At 36.7% G+C, this 25,779-nt stretch overlaps 1 protein-coding gene across 3 annotated transcripts in view; it reads left to right on the plus strand.

Moving 5' to 3' along the window:
* Nucleotides 1–243: 243 nt before the first annotated feature.
* Nucleotides 244–25,779, plus strand: part of LOC142344811 (uncharacterized) — a 340,173-nt gene continuing 314,637 nt past the window's right edge. The window contains exons 1-2 of one of the 3 annotated variants that reach the window (XM_075396784.1): nt 244–2,868; nt 3,109–3,321. In XM_075396784.1, the coding sequence (XP_075252899.1) occupies nt 319–2,868; nt 3,109–3,321 (2,763 nt within the window). In that variant the 5' untranslated portion in view covers nt 244–318. The remainder of the gene's footprint in view (nt 2,869–3,108; nt 3,322–25,779) is intronic. The other 2 variants (XM_075396785.1, XM_075396786.1) reach the window with 2 other exon arrangements.

Below are 25,779 nucleotides of genomic sequence, written 5' to 3' on the forward strand. Positions count from 1 at the left end.
TCTTTTTTCATCCATGACGTGTTTCTAATGACATCTGTATGAATGTCTTTTTTCCACTCTGTTTTTCCCTTTCTTGTTAGGCTGATTCTTCGACCTCGTCCTTTTTTCTCAATTCGACTGATCGCGTAATTTTTACAGCTGTGTGATTCGGTGATTCCTTAACCTAAGAAGTTTAAACTAGCTTTCTTTATTTGTATCAATAATTTTAGTGCAAACTGTTCCGGAAGTCATTGTTTAATTTTAGGGACAAACTCAATTTTTCAAATATGACTGAAGTGTCTTAAACTGGACACATCTTTGTTGACCTGGTAATTTCAGATGTCCTGGGACGACGAAGACGACAACAACAATTTCGTTTGGCGACCGCCTGCTGATAGTGCCAAGAGTGATCAATTTGGGGAGACTAAAGCTCAATCGTCTGGTGGCTTCGGAGGTCAAGGTTTTGGTGGTGGAAACACCGGTGGGTTTGGCGAAAACGAATGTGGAAATTTTGGAGACAAACAGCGTAAATTTGGAGGGCAAGGCCAAGATGGCTTTAGGGAAAATAGAGGAAGAGGTGGTGGTTTTGGTGCCAGACCACCACGAAACGCTGAAACGGGAGGAGGATTTGGAGGGAATGGTGGAGGTGGTTTTGGAGAAGGTGGATTTGGAGGGAATGGTGGAGGTGGTTTTGGAGAAGGTGGATTTGGAGGGAATGGTGGTAGTTTTGGAGGAGGATTTGGAGGGAATGGCGGAGGTGGTTTTGGTGGTGGTGGTGGGGGTGGCTTTGGAGGTGGTGGATTTAGAGCAAAAGCTGAAGGAGGGGACTTCGGTGGTGGACCTCGGGGTGGCGGCAATAGAGAACAGAGGGAAGAGTGGACCTGCTCTTGTGGGTCAACGAACTTCATGGATCGTACTTCATGCAGAAGATGCAAAGAGGGCCGGCCTGAGGGAGTAGGTACAAATGCTGGGGGAGAATTTGGAGGAAAAGCTGAAAATGGAGGCGATGGGGGTGGCTTTGGAGGAAAGGGAGGTGGATTTGGAGGTAGAGTCGAGAGAGGAGGTGGTTTTGGAGGCGGTGGTGGATTTGGAAGAGGTGCAAGTGGATTCCGAGGAAATAGAGGTGGATTTGGAAGAAAAGCCGAGGGTGGAGGTGGTGGATTTGGAGGTGGTGGTGGTGGCGGTGGTTTTGGAGGAGGTGGCTTTGGAGGAAATGACGAGAGTGAAGGCGGATTCGGGGGAAATAGAGGTGGTTTTGGAAGAAAAGCCGAGGGTGGTGGTGGCGGTTTTGGAGGAGGTGGCTTTGGAGGACATGACGAGAGTGAAGGCGGATTCGGGGGAAACAGAGGTGGTTTTGGAAGAAAACCCGAGGGTGATGGCGGTGGTTTTGGAGGAGGTGGCTTTGGAGGACATGACGAGGGTGAAGGCGGATTCGGGGGAAAAAGAGGTGGATTTGGAAGAAAACCCGAGGGTGGAGGTGGTGGTTTTGGAGGTGGCGGTGGTTTTGGAGGAGGTGGCTTCGGAGGAAATGCCGAGACTGAAGGCGGGTTCGGGGGAAACAGAGGTGGATTTGGAAGAAAAGCCGAGGGTGGAGGCGGTGGTTTTGGAGGTGGCGGTGGTTTTGGAGGAGGTGGCTTTGGAGAAAATGAGACTGAAGGCGGATTCGGGGGAAACAGAGGTGGTTTTGGAGGAGGCGGATTCGGAGAAAAATCTGAAGGTGGTGGCAAATTTGGCGGTGCAGCTCGGGAGCAGAAGGAAGAATGGACATGCTCCTGTGGATCGACCAACTTTATGGATCGTACCTCATGCAGAAAATGCAGAGAGAGTCGACCTGAGGGTGCAGGCGCTAGTTCAGCCGGGGGATTTGGCGGTGGAGGTGGTGGTGGAAATCGCGGGAGACCTGGAGATTGGAACTGTTCCTGTGGTTTCAAGAATTTCGCCAGTCGTAATACTTGCAAGGAATGTCAGGCCGAAAAACCAGAAGGCGCGGGAGAAAACGCGAGAAGCGCTGGTGGCTTTGGTGCTTCGGGCGATAACAGGTTTGGTAACAATACTGGTGGAGGATTTGGTGGAAGAGGTGGCGGGTTTGGAAATGATAACGGTGGTGGATTTGGCGCAAAAAGTGGGGGTGGGTTTGGCAACGATGCACAAGGAGGATATGGTGGAGCAGGTGATACCGGCAGACGGACTGGTGCTGGAGGTACTTTTGGCGGCCCAGATGATGACGCCGGTGTAGATGATGGCAAACCTGGTGACTGGTTTTGCTCCGAATGCCAAGCTAAAAACTTTGCCAAGAGAGAAGAATGCTTCAAATGTAATGCCCCTAAAAGTGACCAGTGCCGAGTTATTCCTTACCCTGAAGGCCAAGCAGCGCCAGTGACATACGTCCCGGAAGAGAACGATGTTTCTGAAGAGTCCTTGTTTCGAACCACACATACTGGAATAAATTTTGATAAATATGATTCAATTCCTGTCAAAGTGACAGGGCATAGCCCCGAATCGGCCATCGACCACTTCGACGATGCCAAGCTTTCCCAGGGTTTCCTCAACAACCTCAGAAAAGCAAAATACAGCAAACCAACCCCAATTCAAAAACATGCAATACCAAATGCACTCGAAGGCAGAGATATCATGGCATGTGCTCAAACAGGTTCGGGTAAAACGGCCGCATTTTTACTCCCAATAATTAGCAAAATCTTTGAGTCTAACGAGATCAGTGATTCCATGATGGAAGTTCAAGAACCGAAAGCATTGATAATAGCGCCCACGAGGGAGTTAGCAGTTCAGATAGAGCAGGAAGCTAAGAAATTGTGTCACGGTACTGTCATCAAAAGTGTCGTAATCTATGGTGGAGTGGCTGTTCATCATCATGTCAGTCAACTGAGGAGAGTTAGTAGAAAATTTGAAAGATTTATCGTCTCGTAAAGCTCAAATTGTTTCCTTTCTTACAAACCACTTGTAGTTCATATTTGGCGACGTTTTTTGTAGTGCAGCTTTAGTATTATCACTAGCAGTGTCATCATTTTGAATATAGACATAACTTGGCATATCAAGAAAAATCCAAAGTGAAATTAAGTTTTAGCCCAAATAAATTAATTTTGGGCCCAACTTCTGATGCTGTTTTTTAAGGGCTGTGATATTCTTGTGGGGACTCCTGGGCGAATAAAGGGATTCACTTCGGACGGGAAAGTTTCCCTGAAGAAGGTTCGCTTCTTGGTCCTTGATGAAGCTGACAGAATGCTTGACCAGGGCTTTGAACCAGAAATCAGGAAAATCGAAGCTGAGATGCCATCGAAAGAGGAAAGACAGACACTCATGTTCTCGGCTACCTTCCCCAATGAGGTAAATTATGATGCTGTTGTCTCTCAACTAATAATATCTTGTAGTACATTGACATTTTACGGATACATGAACACAGCTATCCGTTTGGCTTGTTGTTTGGTCTCGAAGGGGAGTGATGTTTTATGCTTGCCTTTCATTACACCGTCCTGCGATCCGACGATGACGATTTTAAAAGTAGTTGCTCAAACTAAATAATGCTGCGATTGTCAGCAGTAATTTGTCACCCAATGAGCCGGCAGTATAACAAAATTTAAAGATAAGGGACAAAGTGTTCAATTTAAGACCGGGCATTATTTAAAAAATTGGTTTTAACTACTAAATCTATACTCTACTAAAGAAGTGAGCTCTTACAGCAGACGTGTTTGTTAATTCATAGTTTGACCTGTGGATGTTAGCTTGTGAGTCAAGTTTCTCACCAGTTAATTGTAACGGCTTGAAGGGATATTGAACTGAAACTTTGTGGACAATAGGCGCATACCAATTAAAATTCTCGAAGGCCACACTTTAAAATCCATTGACGCTATTAAGTAGTCCAGTGTCCCTAACAATCGTCTTCACATAAAAATACATAATACAGTGCATAAAAATGTACCACTACAACTATTGGGAGTTAAAATGGGAGAAAAATTTTGCCCTATTTGGGGGATTGATCTGAACTGAAATGCTGGAAATACCTAATTTACCAAATTAAAACTTAGACAGTTTTGTGAGATGATACCATGTTAGAGACAATTGTTAGGTCAATTATGGAGACCAATCGATTTAAAAAGCCGCTTTTATGTGTTTTAGTTAATAGCCGCGAACCGATAGCGGATATTATTGGGGACATCGTGGTTTTTTACAATTCAAAGAATTTGAATTGTATTGGGGAGCTGTCTCTTTTTAAGATCTGTTCACACATTTTCATGATTTTTGAAGTCAAATTGGAGTAGTGATTTTGGTCACGCCGAAACAGGAAGTGGAGCGAAAAAGGGATTGATTTTTCGGCGTGAAATTTTTTCGCTTCACATTTAAAGTAGATTGAGAAAACGGTGTTTAAATCAAATTTCCATTTCTCGCTAGCGGTTTTTTTGATCACATGCGGCATTTTGACATTGATTTTGTTTTTTTTTTAATTTTTGATATAATTTTTTTTCAGAAATGGTTTAGGGCTAGTTTTTGTTAAGTCTATGAAAATTCTTTGAATTGTACGTCAGGACTTTCCTGTTACGCTTTTTTTAATTCGTCGTCTTCATCGATTATTCTTGCGACCAGACTTCTTGGAATTGTCTTTTTCAATTTCAGTGATTTTTGCTGCTTTGCAGTTAAAATTTGTGTGTGTTGTGTGACGTCATTGTTCTGTTTTTAGGTTAATTGCGTGACTTACCTCACAAAAATTGACTTCTGAAGCCGCTTAATGGACTTTAAATTTTATGAACATTTACTAGATAAAGGTTAATAGTGTGCATCTAAGTGGTGGCAAGCGTATATGCCCCAATTCTTGAGTATTAGTCTTGAGTTTTTGATTTCCAATATTAATGTTGTAAAAGCTCCATTAGGGCTTTTTCCTTATAGAGCGTATGTCTCATAAAAATGACTGTCCGAATCTAACCAAAAAGTTTAGTGGTCTATTAAAGGACTGGTGGTCAATCTGTCTATCCTATTTCTTTAGTTGTTTCAATTCATAGAAGGCCACAAGCGTCTATCGCGGCCATTTTCCGGCAATCTGCCGGCTATGTTTAGTTTTTGCCTAATGTGCACAAAAATTTAATTCAAAGTTTTTGTCTAACCGAGCTTCGCCTAATCGAGTTTTTGCCTAATATCCTACGCCCCACTTGTTGCTACTTCACAAGCTCAAATAAGCCGTTTTGTTATATAACTTCCATGGCTTATCAGTGAGTCTTAAGCAACATTCTACTAATCACTGTTGTGCTTTTTACTAATCGCGAAGGCGTTGCTGTGACTGTTAGTCTTATGTTTGTTAATGCGTTGAAACGTTCAAACAGTAGCTTAAGCAGAAGTTTGACTTTTTGGCGTAACGTTTTTTTTCAATTATGTCAAAACCACTGATAATAAATGGGTTACCTCCCTCGCTCAAATGACTTCCGTAGTCACAAAATGATTTTATTCCCGAAAGCCGGATGGTTGTGAAAACAGCGATCTCTTGAGAGTTTTTTTCAACCCTTTATCGAGAGTTAAGAATGGGGTTGCAGTGGAAATTTCCTTTTTTAATTCGACCTTTTATAGAAGCTTTTCGATTTTTCAGTTTGTAGATATTTTTGTCTTGCATGTTTTAGCCTAATTAGTTTGACCATTGGTTTTCTGTAAGTTCTGAAATTAAATTATTATGTTAACTGACTAACTTCACAATTTGACAAAACCGCAAAACCTTTTTTTAGAAAAATCAGCAAAATAATATTAATTGCTCTCGAAAAAATTTTGAAGCACATACTTTAATCCTGCGTGTGCTTTATGCAAAATTTTGACTTTTTTCTTCAACATTGTTTTACTGGCTTGAGCTATTAAAATTGATTTTCAGTCTTCAACTTGAGAATAAATTGATCTGGTTTGATGATACAAAGTGTCTGAGCAGTTCTTAGAGCTTTAGTTGACCTTAAGTGTTCGGTTCATCGAAGCTGCTGAGTACGCAAAACTGAGTACGCGTGAAGGGTAATGTTAAGTCAACGCCCTACCCTGAGAGCAGTTTTTACGACGTAGTCCGTTATAATTGATACTGCAAAGCGGTAAGCTAAGGGAACCTTTATTGCGGTACTCCCAGTTATTTGTTTTGTCTGATGCTGATTTTTTGTATTATTTTTATTAGGAAAAATTACCAAGAAAACCACAAGAATAGCAGTTCTGTCAATCTTTTCATTCAAACTTTTCCACAGCTCTTTCTTTCTTGAGTTGTGGCATTGAGCTTTGAGCTGAATTGCGTGATAATTTTTTTGATCATAAATGACTAACTTAATTCTGTAAATGACTAACTTCATTCTCTAAATGACTTAGAACACTGAACTTTGTGAGGTTTCTCCAGACCCTTCAAGGTCAATAAATGAATCCTATATATTGAACGCTCCTCCTAATAATAAGGCATCGTTGCTGAAATGAAACAAATTGAGTAAAATCTATTAATTGTTCCTATTAGATTTAATAGTTTCAATCCTCTACTCCTTTTCAGATCTGTATCTAGAAAGTTGCACTTGTACGAAGTTTGAGACAATTAGTGTAAACGTGTGTGTCTTTTCTAATGCAAAATTTTCACTTGATTTTTTTGCGTTTTTGTTCTAAAACATCTTTTGTTCTCTAGTGGTTTTTTCACTCCTTGGGGTTCTTGATTTTCGCGTGATATGAAATACTCATTCCAAAATTTTTGTCTTTTGCGACTGTAAGCGGTTCGTTAGCAACGCTGATATAGCTTAATGGTTAAGTTCTCAGACTACCATCAGGGCTGTTTGGGGTTCGAACAGCTCGCTTTTTGGTAGTTTTGCACCCGTAAAAAGTTACAAGCTACACTTCTTCTGAATTAAATTGCTCAGGCTGTCGCTCAAGAGCAATTTGGCCGAAGTTAGTCGCTTCATGTTTATCTATATTGTACGGTAGGTAAGTCTTTTGTGCAGCTATATTCGGCAGTCTAACTGCTATGTTTTATTTTAGCTCCTGTATTTTTAGAAGAGTTTTGGTTGAGTGAGTGTTGTTCAATTAATTTGTCGGAGTGTTTTCGGATCAAGCTTTTTTGGGCGGTATTGGTTGCACTAGACTTTAAGATGTTTTACAGACCGTTCTATAGCTATATCATAATAATTTTCTGCGTACTTTTTGCTTTGGCTCTGATAATAATTGACTCCTTTTGTTTTTTTGGTATTTTTAACAATTTTTTCTAGGTAAGACCGTGACCAATATATTCGTTTTCTGTTCTTATTAAGGACGTGCTGATGCTTTTTAATTGCTCTCAAACGAAGTTTGTAGCAATTATATTAGTCCTGTCGGTCTTTTTTTGCGATTTTTTGCTTTTGACCGATTTTTCGTCTGACGCTTTTGACTTTTCGTCCTCAAAAACGGGATAAACAGGTAGCGCCCCCAGCGGGCATTAAGTGCTCATAAGAGCTTTTCAGCTCTGTTTCACAGCTCAAAATGAAATGTTTTGGATACTTATACCTATACTAATGGTGTGAAGGGCGGTTCTTAGAGGTTGAAACCCCCCCCCCCCCCCCCTATTACCTCCACTCCCACCGCGCTGTTGCCCCCCCCCAACCCAGTGTTGCCCCCCCTCAGCCCCTGGTGCACCCCCCGTGGCTAGCTACTGACGAAGCCAACCGCTCGCCGGTCGTTTGAGAGCAATTCGCCCGACGCTAGTCGGTTATGTTCTTGTAACTTGCATAAGTTTCAGATGTTTTAAGCGTTTAATGATAAGCTTAACAGTCTTGAGCAGTTTTATTTTCGTTTGTCTAAAACTGTTAACCTTTCCTCTCCTTTGTTTCTCCCCTTTTCTGGTAATCTGCTGTATTATCAGATGTTTCAAGCCTTTAATGAAAAGTTCAACAGATCTTGACAACCTTGAGCAGTTTGACAACTGAGAACTTTCATGAAAAGTTTGAAAGATCTTGGCAATTTTGAGCAGTTTTTTTTCTCTAAAACTGTTAACCTTTCTCCTCTGTTTCGTCGTTGTTTTTACTGATTTTTTTCCTGTTCTTCTATGATTTTGTTTAATCGGCGCCTGTGTTTTAAAAAAATGCAAAGTTGCTTTAGCCTGTTATTGTTTATCTATTTCAAATGTTGACATTTAAAAAAAAGTATTTTCGACATTGAAAGAATAGTCGAATAAATTGATCTATTATTCTCTATATATTGTCAGATTAAAAATCAAGAAAGTTTGATTTCCTTTTTAATTACGGTTGTCAATACGATTGCTGACCAATTTCGTTAATTTAATTATTTGTTTTATATTTGTTTTATGATGAGCGTTTTGAAATGTTCAGTTTTGATATGTAAAATAAACCAATTTTGTTTTTGCTATCATTGAAAAAAATGGTTATCTTGTGAAAAAGTTAAATTTTATTACATTTTGACTCTGTTTAATTTGACAAATCGGGGTCAATCTGTTATTTAAATTAACTTTTTTCGTAATGGAACGGCAATTTTTCTGTAATGATAGCAAAAATCTGCGTGGTTTTAAAAGGCAAAATCTTTTCAAAACGTTTAGTATAACACAAATTACCAAAATGAGAAAGCTGGGCGGTAACCGTATTGACAATCGTAGAGTAGCGCTTACTAAGAAAGGTCATTTTCTCACTTGAATTATATAGACAGTCAGAGGCCACTTTATGCGACTAATTTTTTAAATGTCTTATGTTTTAAAATTCTTAAATGTTCATTTTGCTTTGTAGACCACAGTTTTTTTTTCACTATTGTTGACGAAAAATAACGGTTCTTTCGTGAAAAACGTTAATTTCTCGATACCGACCTTTTCAGTTTCAAGTTGACCACTGCCGTCAAATGGCTTCTCTGAGACGTTTGCAGAATTTTTTATGGCATGAGGGTCCTATCTTTTGCTGTAGCTGTCGGTTTTTAAGGAAACAGTTCAGCTAGCTCATTCGTTTTTATTAAATGCACTGTTAGAATAAAAGTGCTAACACTGATTTTTTTTTTAAAAACCAGATTAGTGGCAGAATCTAAGCCACTAACTTAATTCTCGACAGTTCACTATTAAAAGCCAAGTCAAAAATGCTCTAAAATTGCTTTGTAGTTTGTTTTCATTTTATATCCTTGAAGTGGTCAATAATAAGCTGGTGACATTATACTTCCTTCTCCGACTAAAGTAAGGCACAAGTGACCCTCACTTGTCGTTTGAGAGCAATTGGACCAAACGCTGTTGGTTATTTTTCGAAGTGATGGCTATAACAAACATGTCCCCTAAACGAATACACCTAGATGATTTGTGTTCTGGGCCTGCTTCATTCTGTCAGAGTGTTAGTAGTCACATTCATTAGTCGATCTAATTTCTTTGTTTTAAAGTTCCGAAAATGAGATAATAATCTAAATGGTAAAGCTATCCCTATTGATTTGAAACAGTCCTAAGAGCTCAAACGCAAATCAAGATGTATCAAATTTTGGTTTACTCAGATCGCAATGGTGATGTAAGAGGATTTTTTAAACAAGTAAATTCAGTATGTGACCAAAAGAGGCTAAACATACTTGTATTGTAGCAAAATAAACAAAAAATATTGCATCTTAAATAAATCATAAATCAATTAAAGTTAATGCTCGGTTTATTTGGAATCAGATTTTTTAACATCAATTTCTGTTTTCTTCCTAAAAATGAAAACTTCTAAAATCTGGCATTTGACAATTAGCTATCTTTTTGGTTCTGGAATGTTTCAGGTTCAAAGTTTGGCAACGCAGATGCTTCAGCCAGATTATCTCTTCATTGCAGTCGGTCTGGTAGGTGGTGCTAATCAAGATGTCAAACAAACAATTCTCCAAGTCTCAACTTCTGAGAAAATCCCTAAACTCAAAAGCATGCTAGAGGAAACGATTCCACCCGGAAGAAAAGTGCTGATATTTGTGGAAATGAAGAAGAGGGCTGACTTTTTAGCAGCCAGATTGTGTCAAGATGGATACAAGTGTACATCTATTCATGGTGACAGAATGCAGCGTGAGCGAGAGATTGCTCTGAATGATTTCAAAAGGGACAGGTGCAACATACTTTTGGCTACTTCTGTCGCAGCAAGAGGTATGCAACTTAGACTAGACAACATCTTTCTTTTTGCTAAATTATGAACCGATTTTCTTCATAACAATGTGTTTAGCGCAAAAATGAACTTAATTGTACTTCCAAGTACAATTTAGAAACTTAACCTGTTAATTATGTTACCGTTTCTAGGGGACCTTTTGGTAGCTGTTTATCTGGTTTTAGGACTTGACATCCCCAAGGTAGAATATGTGCTGAATTTCGACATGCCCTCCGAGATTGACGAGTACGTGCACCGTATTGGTCGGACTGGTCGTCTGGGACAGCAGGGAGAGGCCATCACCTTCATTGACCCTTCACATGACCAAAATGTTGGTAGAAAAGTTCTGATTCTTTTGCGTCCACCGTTTTTGATTTCTCGATACGACCCTCTTGATTTCTCAAAAACAAAGAAATCATATTTGATCCTTGTATGTTTATCAGGAAGTAATAAATTATATATGACCTTGTTTGCTTATTAGGAGCCATATATGACCTTGTATGAAGTCAAGGAAAGTTGCATGATGAGTGGCCCGGGTCTCTGGTTCTTATGCGAACATCTTTCGAATACTTATGTATTAGTTTCGTCAATAGAGTAGTTCATTGAGCACAAAGATAAACTCTGGTGTTAATTTAAGCTGTATAGTGATTCAGTCGAGTGGTTCTACCCGGATCTATTCTGCGACTCTTCTGTTTTAACTCACTGATGCGTAGAATGTCGATAAAGCAACCTTGTAAACACGTTTAAGATCAAACGACCTTCAAGGCAGAAGATCAAAGCAGACTGAATAAGATGAAGACACGATCATTAATTTACTTCAGATTATAAAAAACTAATGCAGGAAGTTTCTACTTCGGACTAACTAGCTATTATAAAAACGGTACAGATGTATGTTAGAGCTGAGTTCTGCAAAACCCGAGACAATTAGTGCACAAAGTCGAGGGAATTTGCACCTGGGGCCTTGCTCTATTAATATTAAGCCCACCAAAAAGACTATTTCTGTATTTGTTCTTTCGAAGTAAAAATCAAACCTGAAGCTATCACAACACCCTGAAGTTTACAATAGTAAATTTGTTCGAATTCCTGACATTCAAAGTTTAAAACGATGAACGTCGCTTTAGTGTTCAGATCATTTTGATTTGAACAGCTTCTAATTTTAGAAAAATTGCTTCTCAACCCGACTGCTGGGAAAAATATTCAAGTGAGCTTTAAGGTTTCTTGGGTGTTTTCGCAAAAATTTGACTCAATTCATAAATTCATACCTTGCAGTTAGTTTTCGAAGTGAATGCGCGCAAAACAAATGTGAAATCATTATTAGCTGCAAAATTGGAAAGTAAATCAGTTTAAAGCATGTCACTATTACTTTTTTGACGCTTCATTGTATCCATTTTTAATTGCTCTGGAACGAATTGGCCTAGTCGTGCGTTTCTTTTTAAGCAAATATTTTGGACCTCTTTTTCTGTCTTTCGCTCGCTTGAGAGATTTTAACTTCATTGAGATATACGGGATAAATTGTTAGCGTGGGGGCATTTTCAACATCTTTCTTTTCAACATCCTCTTTTAATAATAGATAATTACTGAAATTTGCAAATAGTCGTCTTGAGGATCCAATTTAATTTTAACAATCAATACTTTTCAAAGAGTTTCGAAGACCGAAAAATACTTTTATATAATATGATAAATTTTCAGACCAACGTAAATTGTTGTTGATTTGTTTCCTATTTGCTTTTCCACATTACACAGCTAAGCTGCGTATTTTTTCATCTTGAAAGGAGTTACTTTTTGTATCAAATGTTTTTGATATTTGATTTTCTGTAAAAATTTTTAATGCTAACAAATTTAAGATGCTTATACCGGGCAGTAAGTAATTAACGCGAATTATGCAGCAGTATATACTACTTACCGAAAAAAATTGACAAAAGGAAATTTGGAAGGCAAATGAGTTTCTTCTGAAATTGATGAATTTTTTGTTATCAAGTGGTCAAAATTCGTCAATTTATGAATTTTTTGGATCTTTTGGTATAACGATTGACGAGGTTTGAGCGAAAGGTTTTTTAATTCTCACTTATATTTTTCAGTTCGCAAAAATTACATTTAATTTTGAATTTAATTATTTCGAGAATTGTTCTGGCACCTTGATTTCTTTTTTGTTAATAACTGCGATTGCGAGCTATTATTGACTTTCTCTAGCTTTTACCGTCACGATCACTCCAGATACGCTTTTTGTTCATTTATTCGTTCATAAAATTTTGACTAAAGTACGTGCATGACGTCGTTTTTGGTTCACCGTGGAGCGAGTTTTTTTTTCGTATGACTAATTACACTAATATAACATCTCAACAATTAATTTGTTGGTCTGTTTTTCAAATCTACAAATCTATCTGGAATTATGCCAGCTATGCTTTGTTGTTATTTGCTCTCAAACGAAGTTAATTGCTCTTGATTGATTTTTCGTCTGAACCATTTGACTTTTCGTCCTGAAAAACGGGATAAGCAGTTAGCGCCCAGCGGGCATTGATTGCTCTTAGAGCCTTTCAGCTCACAAGTATCCAAGTATGCGGTTCACGTTCACAGAAATTGTTTTGGAGACATACTTATGGTGTGAAGGTCAGTTCTTAGAAATTGAAGACCCCCCCCCCCCGCTGTTACCCCCGCCAGCCCCCTTTTGCCCCCCCCCCCCCCATCAGCCCCCCGGTGCATCCTCACTGTGGCTAACTACTGACGAAGCTAACCACTCCGCCCGACGTTGTCGGTTATGTTAATTAATTGTATTGCAGGCATAGGACTCGAGTGCAACAGAGTCGGAGTTTATTTTACATTGAGAAAAATTTAGCTTAATAGAGTGTTGTGTAAAGTTTTGAGTGGCAGACAGTTAAGTTATTTTTAAAAGTGAGTTTTTGAAAAATTGTTTTTTTTTGCTGTTTTTGTTTTCTTGATGAAAGAATGAAAGAAGAGTTTCGTCTGCAATATTTGAAATTGTTCTGGTCAATTTTTTTTGAGCTTTTAAGGAATTTGAGGTAGGCTATTTCGGTGTCTTTTTTGTACTTTTTTATTCTATTGCAGTTGTGTTTTGTTTTAGATTTTTCTCGAGCATCGGAGACGTTCCAAGAAGTCTGCGTTTGTTTTTATGAATTATCCAACAGATTTGACGTCTGATCGAAAAGAGCTTTTCCACCTTTGACTCTATTGAGTCTTGTATGACTCATAGTAACCTTGTAACTGGCCCGCCTGTGTTTTGAGGAAAGTTTATGCATCGGTTTTTGATCCGAGCGTCACATCGAGTTAATTTGATTGATTGATTGATTGATTGATTTAAGTTAAATTTCATGATATCAGTGAATCACTTGAATTCTCAACCGCTGCTCTAGAACACGGACGACTCTTGACTGCGCAAGATTGAACAAGAAACAGTATTTAGGATATATTCTGTTTTAGATTCTGCGTTCACTGGTAAGTATTTTGAAGAATGCCGGTCAAGACATCCCTCAGTGGTTGGAAGAGCACTCCACCGGAGCAACCGGCACTTTCTCTGAGTTCACCAGCAACGAAGGCCGGTCCGACTTCCGTTCCGAGTTCGGCGGAACTGGTGGTGGATTTGCATCAGGTGGAGCTTCCAATCCAACTTTAGGAGACTTCAGCTCAGTTTGGTGAAGAGCTCCATCCCCTTTTGAAATGAAGTCCTTTGTGAACTAAATTGTGAAATAAATTGCAGATGTGAAAATGTGCAGTATGTTGGTTGATAATTCCAACAGCCTCCTTATAGACGTTGAATTCATCCCTCTGAGCTAAGCGCCCATAATTTAGTTAGCTTGGCATTCACACTTTTGTTGCTGTTTTTATTGTTGAAAATTTGTTACTGTTTACTTCTGCTGATAACTTGTATTCTGTATCAGTGGCGAAACTTTTTATATACTTGAAAGGTATTGTCAATCATCGTGAAGAGAATGTTTTCACAACTGGAATATGGATTTTCCCAAAAATCTCAGTCACAAAACTGAATCTTTTTTTTGTCTTTGCCAATGTCGCTCTTATTAAAAACAGTCCCAGGTATCAGAAACAGTGATAGCTACTAATCTGTAGATGGCCTCAATATCACATCAATAAGCTGAATCGAATGCTCTGAAAAAGTAAATATGACAATTATTTATTTCTGCTCAATTGAATTGATTTTCACTCAATCAATTGTTTTTATTTTGCATTTATTAATAGCAGCCGTCATGTTCTCAGCAGGTTATTACTTCTGTCGTAATATTTTTACAATAAAGAGGATTTGGGTTTATTGGGGGCGCTTTTTACAACTCAAGGTTATGTTGATCTTCTGTTTTTTACGACCTGAAGAGAAGTATTGGTTGAGCGTCTTGCTTTCTTATCGATAATTTTGTTGGTGTATTTGAAACAGGAAAGGGAACGCGTAAAAACCGTGTTCAAGGTCGAAATGCTGAACAAAATTTAACGATCAGAGCGAAGAGTGATTTTGTGTTCATGTGGCATTTTGCCCCATTTTAGACGACTTTTAAGCAATTTGTCAGGTTTTAAAGTGCAGTTTTTCTGTTGCGATTAGGTTTTGTATTAATTTTAGTGGCTAGATGATTTGATTAATGTCATTTTGGGCTTGTTTTTGTCTATCTCTGCAGTTTTTGGGCATGTTTTTGGGTTTTCTATGATTTTAAGAATATTCTACGACTTATTTAGAACTGTTCTGTGGTTGCGCCTACTAGAAAGAGATGATTTGATATTTTTGTAATAGGCCCCCAGTCTTTACTGATGTGTATGATTGATATTTGGTTTTTATAGTGTTTAATTGCTCTAACATTATACTTATCAAACGATTTTTCGCTTGACCGATTTTTTGTCTGCCTTTTGACTGTTCGTCCTCGAAAACGGGATAAACAGGTGAAGCCCGGAGGTCATTAAGTGGTTTTTGCAGCTCTCTTAGAGCCCTACGCTTTGCTGGCATCAAGTATCCGACTCACCGAAACTGTTCGAGGTGAGAATTTCATGGTGTAAAGGGCGGTTCTATACCTTAAAAATTTGATCCTGAGTCACCCCCATCCCCTCCTCCAAATTCCCTCAGTTCACCTTCCTCCACCTTGCGATTCGATACCCCCTCTCGTCGTTCAGCCATCCCAACCCTACCCTCTTAACCCAATAGCTTGGCACCCCCTCGCCCCAATGCGCACTACACTTGTAATTATTTAAATGTGTTTAAAAAAACAACGATTCATCGTTTTTTGTCTGCACAGTATCTCATTATTTCTTCTCTATCAAAACGAATGTTTTTTTTTCTGAAGAATATATTACTGTATTGCTAGATCTGCCAAGAGAGCAATAGTTTAAGAGTTGCAACTTATGAAGAATTCAGGTTATGCTTTTACTGAATTTTCTCAGTTTTTGTTTTACAGTGAATAAATGGTATTGTAGTATTTTGTTTATTGTGTTTTGTTTTTGACCGTGCTATAATGCAAGGTATAGATTTAATTCATTTTGGAGTCTTCCGCCTATAATTTCTACATATAAAGTCATTGAGCCAGGTAAAATTAAATGCCGCTCGTAAAAACAAGTTGAGTGAAATTGTTGTTCAAAAGAAAAAGGAAAAGAAAAAAGTGGTTTTTGTTCATACAGGAGAGAGAGAGAGAGAGAGAGAGAGAGAGAGAGAGATAGAAAAGTAGTTGTGAATGACTTTTGGGTATGCAACCGAAATTTTGTCAATCACCTGGTGCATTTTCAAATCATTTTCTAAACTTTTTCATTTTTGTTAACAAGTTATTGTACGTTTGGAACATGTTTTGGAAGGTTTCAACTGATAATTAATGTTTAAGAGAAAATTTAAAGCTGTTTCTTGTCGTTTTTGGATGCTCTTTGCATTTTTGTACTATTTGTTTGCTTTCCTCAGGACTTTTGTTGTCTAACATAGGTTTTTTTAGTTGACTTATGAATTTTGAAATCTCTGTTTGGGAAAACTGCTATAACTTTGTTGAAATTGTTGCCTCTCTTTTTGATAGCCGCACAGCGATAGCTGGGGCTATTATTGGCCTTCTCTTGGTTTTTTTTATTTCGCCGTCATGATTTTTGTTACGACCATATGACGTCACAGCCACTTTTTGTTCATTCGTTCATGCAATTTTAACTGAATTGCATGCGTGACGTCATTTTTCGCTCTTAGTGGAGTGAGTTTTTTTGTTCATGCGCTTGATTAAATTTTTGGTCACACTTGACTTACCTCACTCTCAAAAATGACTTCCTCACTTTTAAATTGACTTTTATTTACTTTAATTCAAAGAGATAAGGTCAAATGGGTGTGTGTCACTCTAAATGAAGGTTATTAGAGATCAGCTAATAGAGGCAGCAATAACTTCTACAGATTTTTAATCAAAATAGAACAGATCAGCCTTCAATGAAAAGACGAATTTTTTTGGTCTGTCTTTTTTACCGTTTTTTTAGACGGCCGATCTACGAATCTATTGCGGCTATTTTCTGGCAATCTGCCAGCTATGTTCTGAAGTTTTCGATTTCAGAATTTTTTTCTGTGGTGTTGTGCCTTTTTATATAATTAATTTTTGTTTATTAAATAAAAAGGGTAGTGAAGCCTTTGACTGAAAAGAGTTAGTGGAGTGTTTGGTGGGACTGCCTTAACTGAAAAATATTATTTTTGCAGTTTCTTAAAAGTTTGATGTACTCTGTGACTATCTAGTGGTTAATATGGCGTCTGTCATTGATTAATAACTTAAAAAGGGACTGATTCTTGAATTTTCTTGGCCAAATATTGTTGAGACGTGGCCACGATTGAGGAAATATTGAAAAGATATTTTTCTATGCAGTTTTCTCGGTATAGACTGTTTTTCTTTTTGAATTATGATGTATGCTGCTCAATGAAGAGAACGGCATCCCCCGGTATGCTGGCCATATTCTCTCCAGAATCTTGTGGAGCACTTCCAAAAAGTTTATTAGGTTGTCTTTCATATTCCTTAATGCCGTTCTGTTTATTTCACATCCATTTTTCGAACTAAATACCACAGTGAATTGAATCATTTGTGTATGTAATTGGCTGGTTGCGTTTTAGTTGACTTGTTTGGTAAATTTGAAATTGTAGTGATTTTAGTCTAGTCGGAGTAGAAAGAGTGCAAAAAAGCGGATATTTAAGAATCTTAAGGTTTTCAGTTGATTGTTTTGTTTTTTAATGACTTCATCACTATCTATTATTCCAATTTATTAGTACATTCCTGAGTTTTGCCCGTATTTATTCTTTCTATTTGTTGCCGTATTTGTTTTTCCGTATTTGTTGCCTTATCGTTCAATCTCATCAACTAATTCCATTGGCTTTCTCACGAGACTTAAACAAACCTAATTAACGTTACCAGGTAATAGCTTTCGGTTTTAATGACTTATTCAGTGCATTCTCATAAATGAATTGTGAATTATGTTGTTCAATTTTTTGTTTCATTCCTTAATCTTCACAATGACGAGTACCACTGGCTTTCTAATGCGGCATAATTGAAGCTTTTTAACGGTTTCAAATCATGTTCACATTATATTTATTGAAAGGTCTCATTGGCTCTCTTGTGACGCACATGTGAATATTATAACTACTATATAAAACAGTTTTTGCTACTTTGACGGTACTTTTTGTAAGTTTCCGTTTTGTAATTTTTTGTTGCCACGTTAATCTCAATATTGACTGATCTCTGGCTCTGCGTTGAGGTATAATTGAATCTATTCAATGTTTCTTTTTCATATATTTTGTTTTGGCTTTACTTATTTTCATAAGAAGTTTTGAGTTCTTATAAAATGAGTCGTGAAAGTTTTTATTATTATTCTTTGTTTCCTGTCTCTGAGTCTCATTAATGACTTGCCTGCGAGGCCCTCTCACGAGGCTCGATTGAATTGTTTTTGAAGGTTCAAATTCATATAAAGCAATTTGAATATATTTGAGACTATTTGTTCTGACCCACTTGTGGGGGAGGAACTATATACTCAAATGGGTTTTTTTTGTTCAGTCAATTTTGGCCGATCGATATGTTCATCGTTTGGCCGATCATCGTAGAGAAATGTTAGTGGTATCATTAAAAAGCTCGTCCAGCGTAGAATTGGAAATTAAAAAGTTTTTTGAATTTCGTTTTCTTTCGAGGAGTTATTGAGGTTTAAAGTTTTGTGTGAACACGCGATATTTGGCATGATTTCGTTCACTTTTAGAGGAATATTCGTTCAAAATAAGACATTTTCTATAAAAATAGTAAATCAAATTTACATTTCAGGTAACAGATTTAATCAATTTTTTGTTCCTAATAGACGAAAGGCGATAATAAGGCTAGTTCTGGTCTCATTAGAAAGTTTACTATCAAAAAAATTCGAATTCTAATTGAGAGCTCCTTTTTTAGAAAACGTTTCATATTTTTTTTTTGTTTTTTTTTAGTCACCTAGAGACTAATAACTTTTCATATCGATGTTACGTTAATGTCCAACCTTATTCACAGTCAAATGAAGCCCAATCAACAAAAAATTCGCATTCAAAGAATCGCGAAATGTTTTTTTTTGGCTTTGACTCTGAGGTTTCCTAACTTTAATTGAAATTTGATTTTTTTTAGGTTTTACAAAATTTTAGGTTTTACAAGAGTCCTATGGCATAAACGTGCCGACTAAAAGTGCAATAGGCTTCGTAATGAGCATTAACTGAACCTATCTAGTGCTTCAAATGAACAGCTAATGGCTGTTAAGACTTTGAAAATATATTTTCGAAAATTTTTCCAACATTAAACAATCATAAACTTATTTTCGTGAACTATAAGTCAATCTCATTAATTACATGACAATTTTTCTTCCTACTTCAACCAAAATTAATCTGGTTAGCGTTGTTGTCTTCTAACTGTTGGTCATTTGACTTCAATGCCACAAGATTTCAAAAAATTCAAAATTTTTGGATTTTTTCGTATTATTGGTTCCTTTTGATTTCTGAGCACATTATCTTTGTATTGATAGCTCCAATTGGCTTTGAGGAGACGTTAAATGGATCATAGTAAAGTTTTTGAGAGAAAGATGTATGGTTTAAATGACTTCGACACTTTCTTCTCGCACTTCTACTGAATTTATGGTTTTTGCCTATACTTATTGTTTTCATTGTCATAGGACTTATTGTGATCTCTTATTGATAACCTATGCTTGACAAACATCCTTGTCCTTCCATCGAGGCATAAGTGAACGTTTTTATTGACATCCGTTGAAAGATATTGAATTTAATGTCTGTCAAGACTTTATATTTTTTTCAAATTTTTTTTTTGAAAATTAACCAATCGTAAACTTATTTTCGTGAACTGTAAGTCAGTCGCAGTAATGTCAGGACCCTTTTTTCTTTCTACTTCAACCAAAATTTATCTAGTTAATGGTTTTATCTTCTAGCAATATGTTTTATGACTTCGATGCACGAATTTTCACAATTTTTAGTTTTTAAGTTTTTTTTCGTAATTTTGGGTCGTTTTGAAATCTTATCACATTACCTTATTATTGATAATTCCCCTTGGCTAAGAGAAGACGTTGAATGGATCATAGACGAAGTTTTCAGAGAAAAGCTTATGGTTTAAATGGCCCCGACACTTTCTTCTCGCACTTTTCTTTTGAATTTTTGGATTTTGCCTGTTTTTGTTGTTATTTTCATAGTCAGTGACTTGTTGTAATGTCTTATTGATGACTTATGAATTACCAACATCGTTGTTGTCCCACCGAGGCATAATTTAGCGTATTAATTGGCGTCCGTTAAAATTCGTTGAATTTAAAGGCGTTGATACTACGGGTTTCATCAAAAAGTTTCGCGGTTTTAATATATTTGTTCATTTTTGTTGATTTTTTGAAGTCATATTGCTAAAAAAGAAGAAAACCATTGCTGTTAAATAATTAAATGAAAATAGAAAAGTTTATACTGAAAAATACATTTTCGATGGCTTTTCGCTCGACACTTCTCGCTCAATTTTTTTTGAATTTGCCGTTTTTGCCTGTTTTTTCTTCTTTGTAGCCGTAAAATGTTGACCGGTCTCATTAGCTTGTAATCAAGTGCTGTATGAACGATGTTACCCGAAGCAGTCAATTTATACCGAATAGTCATAACGTTTATAATATTATACTTTTTCAAAAATTTTTCAGTTTTTCCAGTTTTTGTTGTTCTTTTCGTTAACTTGTAACTTATTCTCATCATTGAGAGGTCCCATCCAATTTCTTGTATTTCAAAAATTAACATTAACATGTCTACTGATATTTTGTTGTAACTGCTGTTTTGTTTCTTGGACAATATGCGTTTTCATAAAAGTTTTATGAGTGGTATATTTGTTTCTTTTTCTTTTCTTTTAGGACATTCGGGTAGTAACAGATCCCAATGATTTTCAAACGTAGCCCAAATGAGCTGATTTATTTTCAGTATAATTTTTAGCTGAATTAATATAAATAAAAACTGAAATAAAAATACGTATTATTCAGATAATAGCTAATGATTTTAATGGCTTCAATAATTTGTGTTTTCGCAAATTGTTTATTTTTTTTCTGTATGTTTTGTCCGTTTCCATGGCTTTTCTAACCAAAGACAGGTCCCCCTGATTTCATAATGACTTTTTACTAAATTTGACAAGAATTAATTTGGTTTAAAATATGTTGATTGATTTTTGAAGTTCGCCTCATTATTCCTTCTCTGTGGACTTGTTACTTAGTCTCATTAAGGAAGTTTTCGATCTGTTGTATAGTTAGGAAGAAATAAGTTTGTGTAGTTAAGGTTTTATCTGATTGCATTTTGACGTTGTTACTAGGTGCTTTAGAGTTTTGCCTTGAAATTTTTGTTTTCGTTTGTTTTGTTGTTTTTTTCTCGTAGTCTTTTTAATGGCAGATCTCGTGAGTGTTGTAATGAGGCATGGCATTATGAAATTCAATTAGTAGTTAGGTTTTGTAACAATTTTGTAAACTCTTTTTTAAACCTATTTTTGTTATCTCTTATTCGGTTGACAATTAAGTCAAAATTGTAGGTGAGCTCGGGTCGGAACATCATGTGCGAACGCACATTAACGAGCCTCCTTGTTGTTTTGAAAATGTTTTTGCGATTGGCGCGTGTTGTTCTTTGTTTTCCTGTTCAATCGATTGCGCCAAAAATAAGACCAAATGTTTGGAGCTGTTATTCGAGTAATTTATTTTGATTTCAAGGCCAGAGGGACTTTGGAATCAAAGTTGTAGTTTTGTAGTTAATGTTTCCCGTTTCGGTTATTGTGAGACTTTTTATTGGAGTCTTGGAAATCCGTTTTTGGCTGTGCTTATTTTGAAGCCCGAGCTTTCAATTGCAGAGAGCTTTCGTTTATCATTTCATCTTTTGCCTTTTTTGTTCTGTTTCGACCTTATCCGCGCCGTTATCACAAATTTGTTAAACAGGCAAAGTCTTAGGTTCTAAATGCACTTTTTGCCAAATCAGTTAAAGAGGTATATTTTCATTATTTGTAGGGCATTTTTATTCTTCCCCACTTACACCCCATTCAGAGAGGCTACTTTTCCTAAACTTGAGCTGGCTAATGCCAAAGCCAACACCTTGTCACTTGGAAAGCTTTTTCGATTTATAACGAATTATCACTCGAATTGACTATTTCTAGTGGGAAATTCGCTGAAGATCGATTGGCTGTACCAATCCAAGTAAGCAAAACTATTTTAGTAATCTTGCTATTATAATTTTTTTTTGTATTTTGTGATCTGGTGTTTATCAGTAGAAAACAATCAACTCCGGTCGCTTTTTCTATTCTTTGATTTTTTTTGGAGAATGATTTGCATTTGCGCAATTTTTTTATTCTGCAGAATTCTACCCTAAAAAGGTAAAATGTTCGCTCTATTTCAGATGTTAATTTTTGATCAAAATCTGCTTAATGTGGGAATTTTGGACAATTGAGAGCCACAATGTTGAGAAAGTGGAACCAAGTGCTTCTGTTTTACACTCCACGGTGCTGTCAGACAAATAATCGGAATATCCTCTCGAAGCTGGATACTAGAGCAATTAGAAGAATTCAAACATATCAGCTGCAGTCGTCGTGTCCACGTCTTGTTCAAGTTGAAAATCATAGCTATAAAAGGAATTGGAACTGTTTCCTTTGCCCTCGAAAATATTTGCCGTATAATAGATGAGAAGTAATGTGTATATAGAGCTACAGGACCATCGGAGGGGAGAATCGTATTTACAAAATATGTGGTTTTTTAACCTATGTCTTCAAATGGTTAGATTCGTAAATTCATAACCATTTGAAGAAATAGGTTAAAAAATCACATATTTTCTAATACGATTCTCCCCTCGGATGGGACTTAATTTATAATGAAATTCAGTTTTGCTGTTGATACACCAGCACAGCGGGTGCAGATTATTTGCAACTCCCGTAACCACGGTCAAATTAGACTCGCTAGAATATATTAAATTGTTTCAATTGTGGGAGCAGTATAGTGTACTGGGGTGGTATAATTGATTAGATCTGATGCAATATGTCTAAGCGAAGCTGTCATTGTACAGTGGTGAATAGGGTGCAAGAAATGCTGTTAAAAAGATTAACATTTTTGGGTTTGAAAAGGGAAACAGATCATAGGAATGTGTTGTCACATGTCTTCGTTCCAGCTTGTTCTAGCTGGACAAAATGTTTTCGGCACTTAAATTTACTAGAGATTCCAGCTTCAGTGCTCCGATTGAAATTGCAACATTCGCCAAATGTCATTTTAAAGCGTGGTCTCAAATCGAAGGCAGCTAGAAAAGCGTCTCGGGCTAAGTTGCGAAATAGTTATAGAAAGTTCCGAGAGCGTCTTTTAAAGCGAGCTGCGTCGTCCAAATCTTACAGAAGACTAAAAGATGTGTACAGTGACAAGCGAGTTGGTGACAGTGGTGCTAGTATGTCACAAATGACGACAGTACAACGGATGAAGTTTTTGTTCACTCATTATGGAAAAGTGTTCATTCCTTTGCATTACATTGTTTTGTCTGTGTTTTGGTTCACAGCTTGCTATGCAGCTGTTTATCTGGGTTTTGACCTGACGCCAATGCTGGACAAGTTACCACAGAAGGTGAAAGATTCGCTGCATGTTGAAAAACTATCAGAATATAAACAGACAGGAATATTTATTCAGGTATGTAACAGTAGAACAAACACAGATAGCGAGAATGAGAACAAAGCGAGTCTAATTATTCAAAATCCGGAATCATCTTCCTTAGAAATTGTTCAGAAGAACAAAATGAAAATGGAAATGAATGCTTTGGCTCTTGTAGACCCTCAAACTGCAACGCGCGGAACAATTAGGACCAAAAATTGTATTGATGTTTTTTTTACAAATTTTAAATCAAAAAGCGACCATTACACGGTGGGACTAGAGCTTATAAAAAGAGAGAAAAGTTCTGAAAGTGTTCAAATACTGAGAAGAAACTGGAATAAACTAGACGATGATCATCTCCTTGTTGAGCTCAACTGTTTTCTCCAGAATAAATTTGTATCAGTGAGCGGTCAATTATAAACAAGTGATGCTAACCGGTGTGCAGAGATCGTACATGAGAAACTGGTTGAGGCACTCAATACTTTTTTACCTCTAAAGCCATCAAAACAAGGCGCCAAGAAAGACTGGATTGACAGAGAAGTAAAAAAATACTCAGCTAAAAAAAGCCAGCTCTGGAAGCGTTACTTAACAACAAAATCTCAAAGTGATAAAGAAGCGTACGAAAAGCAATCCAAATTGTTGAGAAAAAAATAAGAGGAAAGATGTTAGAATTTTATGAAGAGCAAATAATGACGGAAGTTGGAAAAAGAAACAGGAAATTTTTTCAGTTTGTAAACGAAGTAGTCAACATTAATGGAGATGAAAAAACGGTAGAAGAGAACGCTGTTGATCTTGATAAATTCAATAAATTTTTTTGCTACAATAGGAGCAAACTTAGCTGAAAAATTTCCTTCACCAAAACTGACACTGAGAGCAAAACAAATAAATTCTATGTTTTTCAGGACAATTGACAAAAAAGAAGTTACTGCCGCTATCGCTAAGACTAAGAAAAAGTACAGCACAGATTGTTATAATTTGAACTACGTCTATATCAAAGCTGTATCGGCAAGTGTTTCGCCGGTTCTGACGATTCTTTTCAATAAATGCTTTGAGGGAAATTTTCCGGAGTCTTTTAAAATAGCATCCATAACACCACTCATAAAGAAAGAGACAAGAGCAGACCAGAGAATTACAGACCAATCTCATTGTTACCTATCATTGGCAAAATATTTGAATTCCTAATTTTCGATAGAATTAAAAACTATATAGAAAAATTCAAGATACTAAAAGCTAATCAATTTGGGTTTAGATCAAACCACAACACTACCGACGCAATTGTTTCCTTGTTAGAGGACATCAGAGTGAATAAACAAAGTAAAGCAAATGAAATCAAGGTTACTTTTCTGGATTTGAAAAAAGCATTTGATACTGTCGACCATCGCCTAGAGAAATGTTCAGATTATGGTTTGAGGGGTAAAATTTTAAGCATAATAGCTTCATTTCTTCACTATAGAACACAGGTAGTAAAAGTGAATGGAAAACTTCAAAATCTAGAGAAGTGTCGTTTGGAGTACCGCAAGGTTCCATCCATAGACCGCTGCTGTTCATTCTTTATATAAATGACATTTCATGTAAACATGAAAACAGTACAGATTATCTTTTTGCTGATGATACCGCTATAAAAACCATTGGAACTCCAAAAACAATAGATAGCAAGCATCAATTGGCTTTGAACAATGTTACACACTGGCTAGAGCAAAATAAGCTCACACTAAATATCAAAAAAACAAAGACAATGTCTTTCAGACAAAAGAAAGCCAGTGAAGGCGGCTTCTCACTTTATGCGGAAAAAATAGAAAATGTGAAAAGTTTCAAGTATTTAGGCATCATTCTAGATCAACGCTTAAACTTTTCCTAACATAGCAATTTTATCCAGAAGAAACTGAACCAGTTCACTGCTATGTTTTATCGTCTGAGAAAATTTCTAAAAGTATCGCAAATGATAAGAGTCTATAAGACACATGTACAGCCAATCATACAATACGGAGTCCTAGCTTATGGGTCAACGCCACAAAGTATTCTACAGCCTATTGATAACAAAGTAAACAGACTGCTGAGAATAATGTTTTCAAAAAAAAATTTGAGTCAACTACAAAAATACGCGAAGAGAACAACATTTACAGCACACAAGAACTTCATATTTACGAACTGCTAAAATTGCTGATAAAAGTGATACGAAAAGAATGCAATGTCGAACAACTGAAAAAAGCAATCGAAGAAAAAGAGCTGAGTAAAATTGATGAGATGAGAAAAACAAAAAAAAAACTTAGTTACACTAAACTAAGTAACTGCTCAATCACAGTAAGGTTGAGAAAACTATGCAAGTGCTTGCTTGGTTTAGATCCTACTTTTTTCAAAAGCCTGAGAAAAATGAAGGAAAAACATTCTAAAATTTTTGCCACAGGTTTCCTTAAAAACTATGTTATTGGCTCTTTAGACATAAAAAACTATATTTTTGGCTGATTGAAGCCATCGATATTTGTAAGCTGTTTACTGCCGTTTAACTCCAAGAATTGTGTTTTGGTTTTAGTTGAAACTTTTTTTATACACATAGTAAGCCCTTTTCCCTGCATAAACCCAACAAACTCTTTTGTTTATCTTCCTCACAAAGGCGCCTGAAAACGATCAATAGGGGTCAATGGTGTCCTTTCGGAGCGCATGTGACATTTGAAAATAA

The sequence above is a fragment of the Convolutriloba macropyga genome, chromosome 8 (assembly GCF_964194025.1).
Source record: "Convolutriloba macropyga chromosome 8, txConMacr16.3, whole genome shotgun sequence".
NCBI classification, from domain to species: Eukaryota; Metazoa; Xenacoelomorpha; order Acoela; family Convolutidae; genus Convolutriloba; species Convolutriloba macropyga.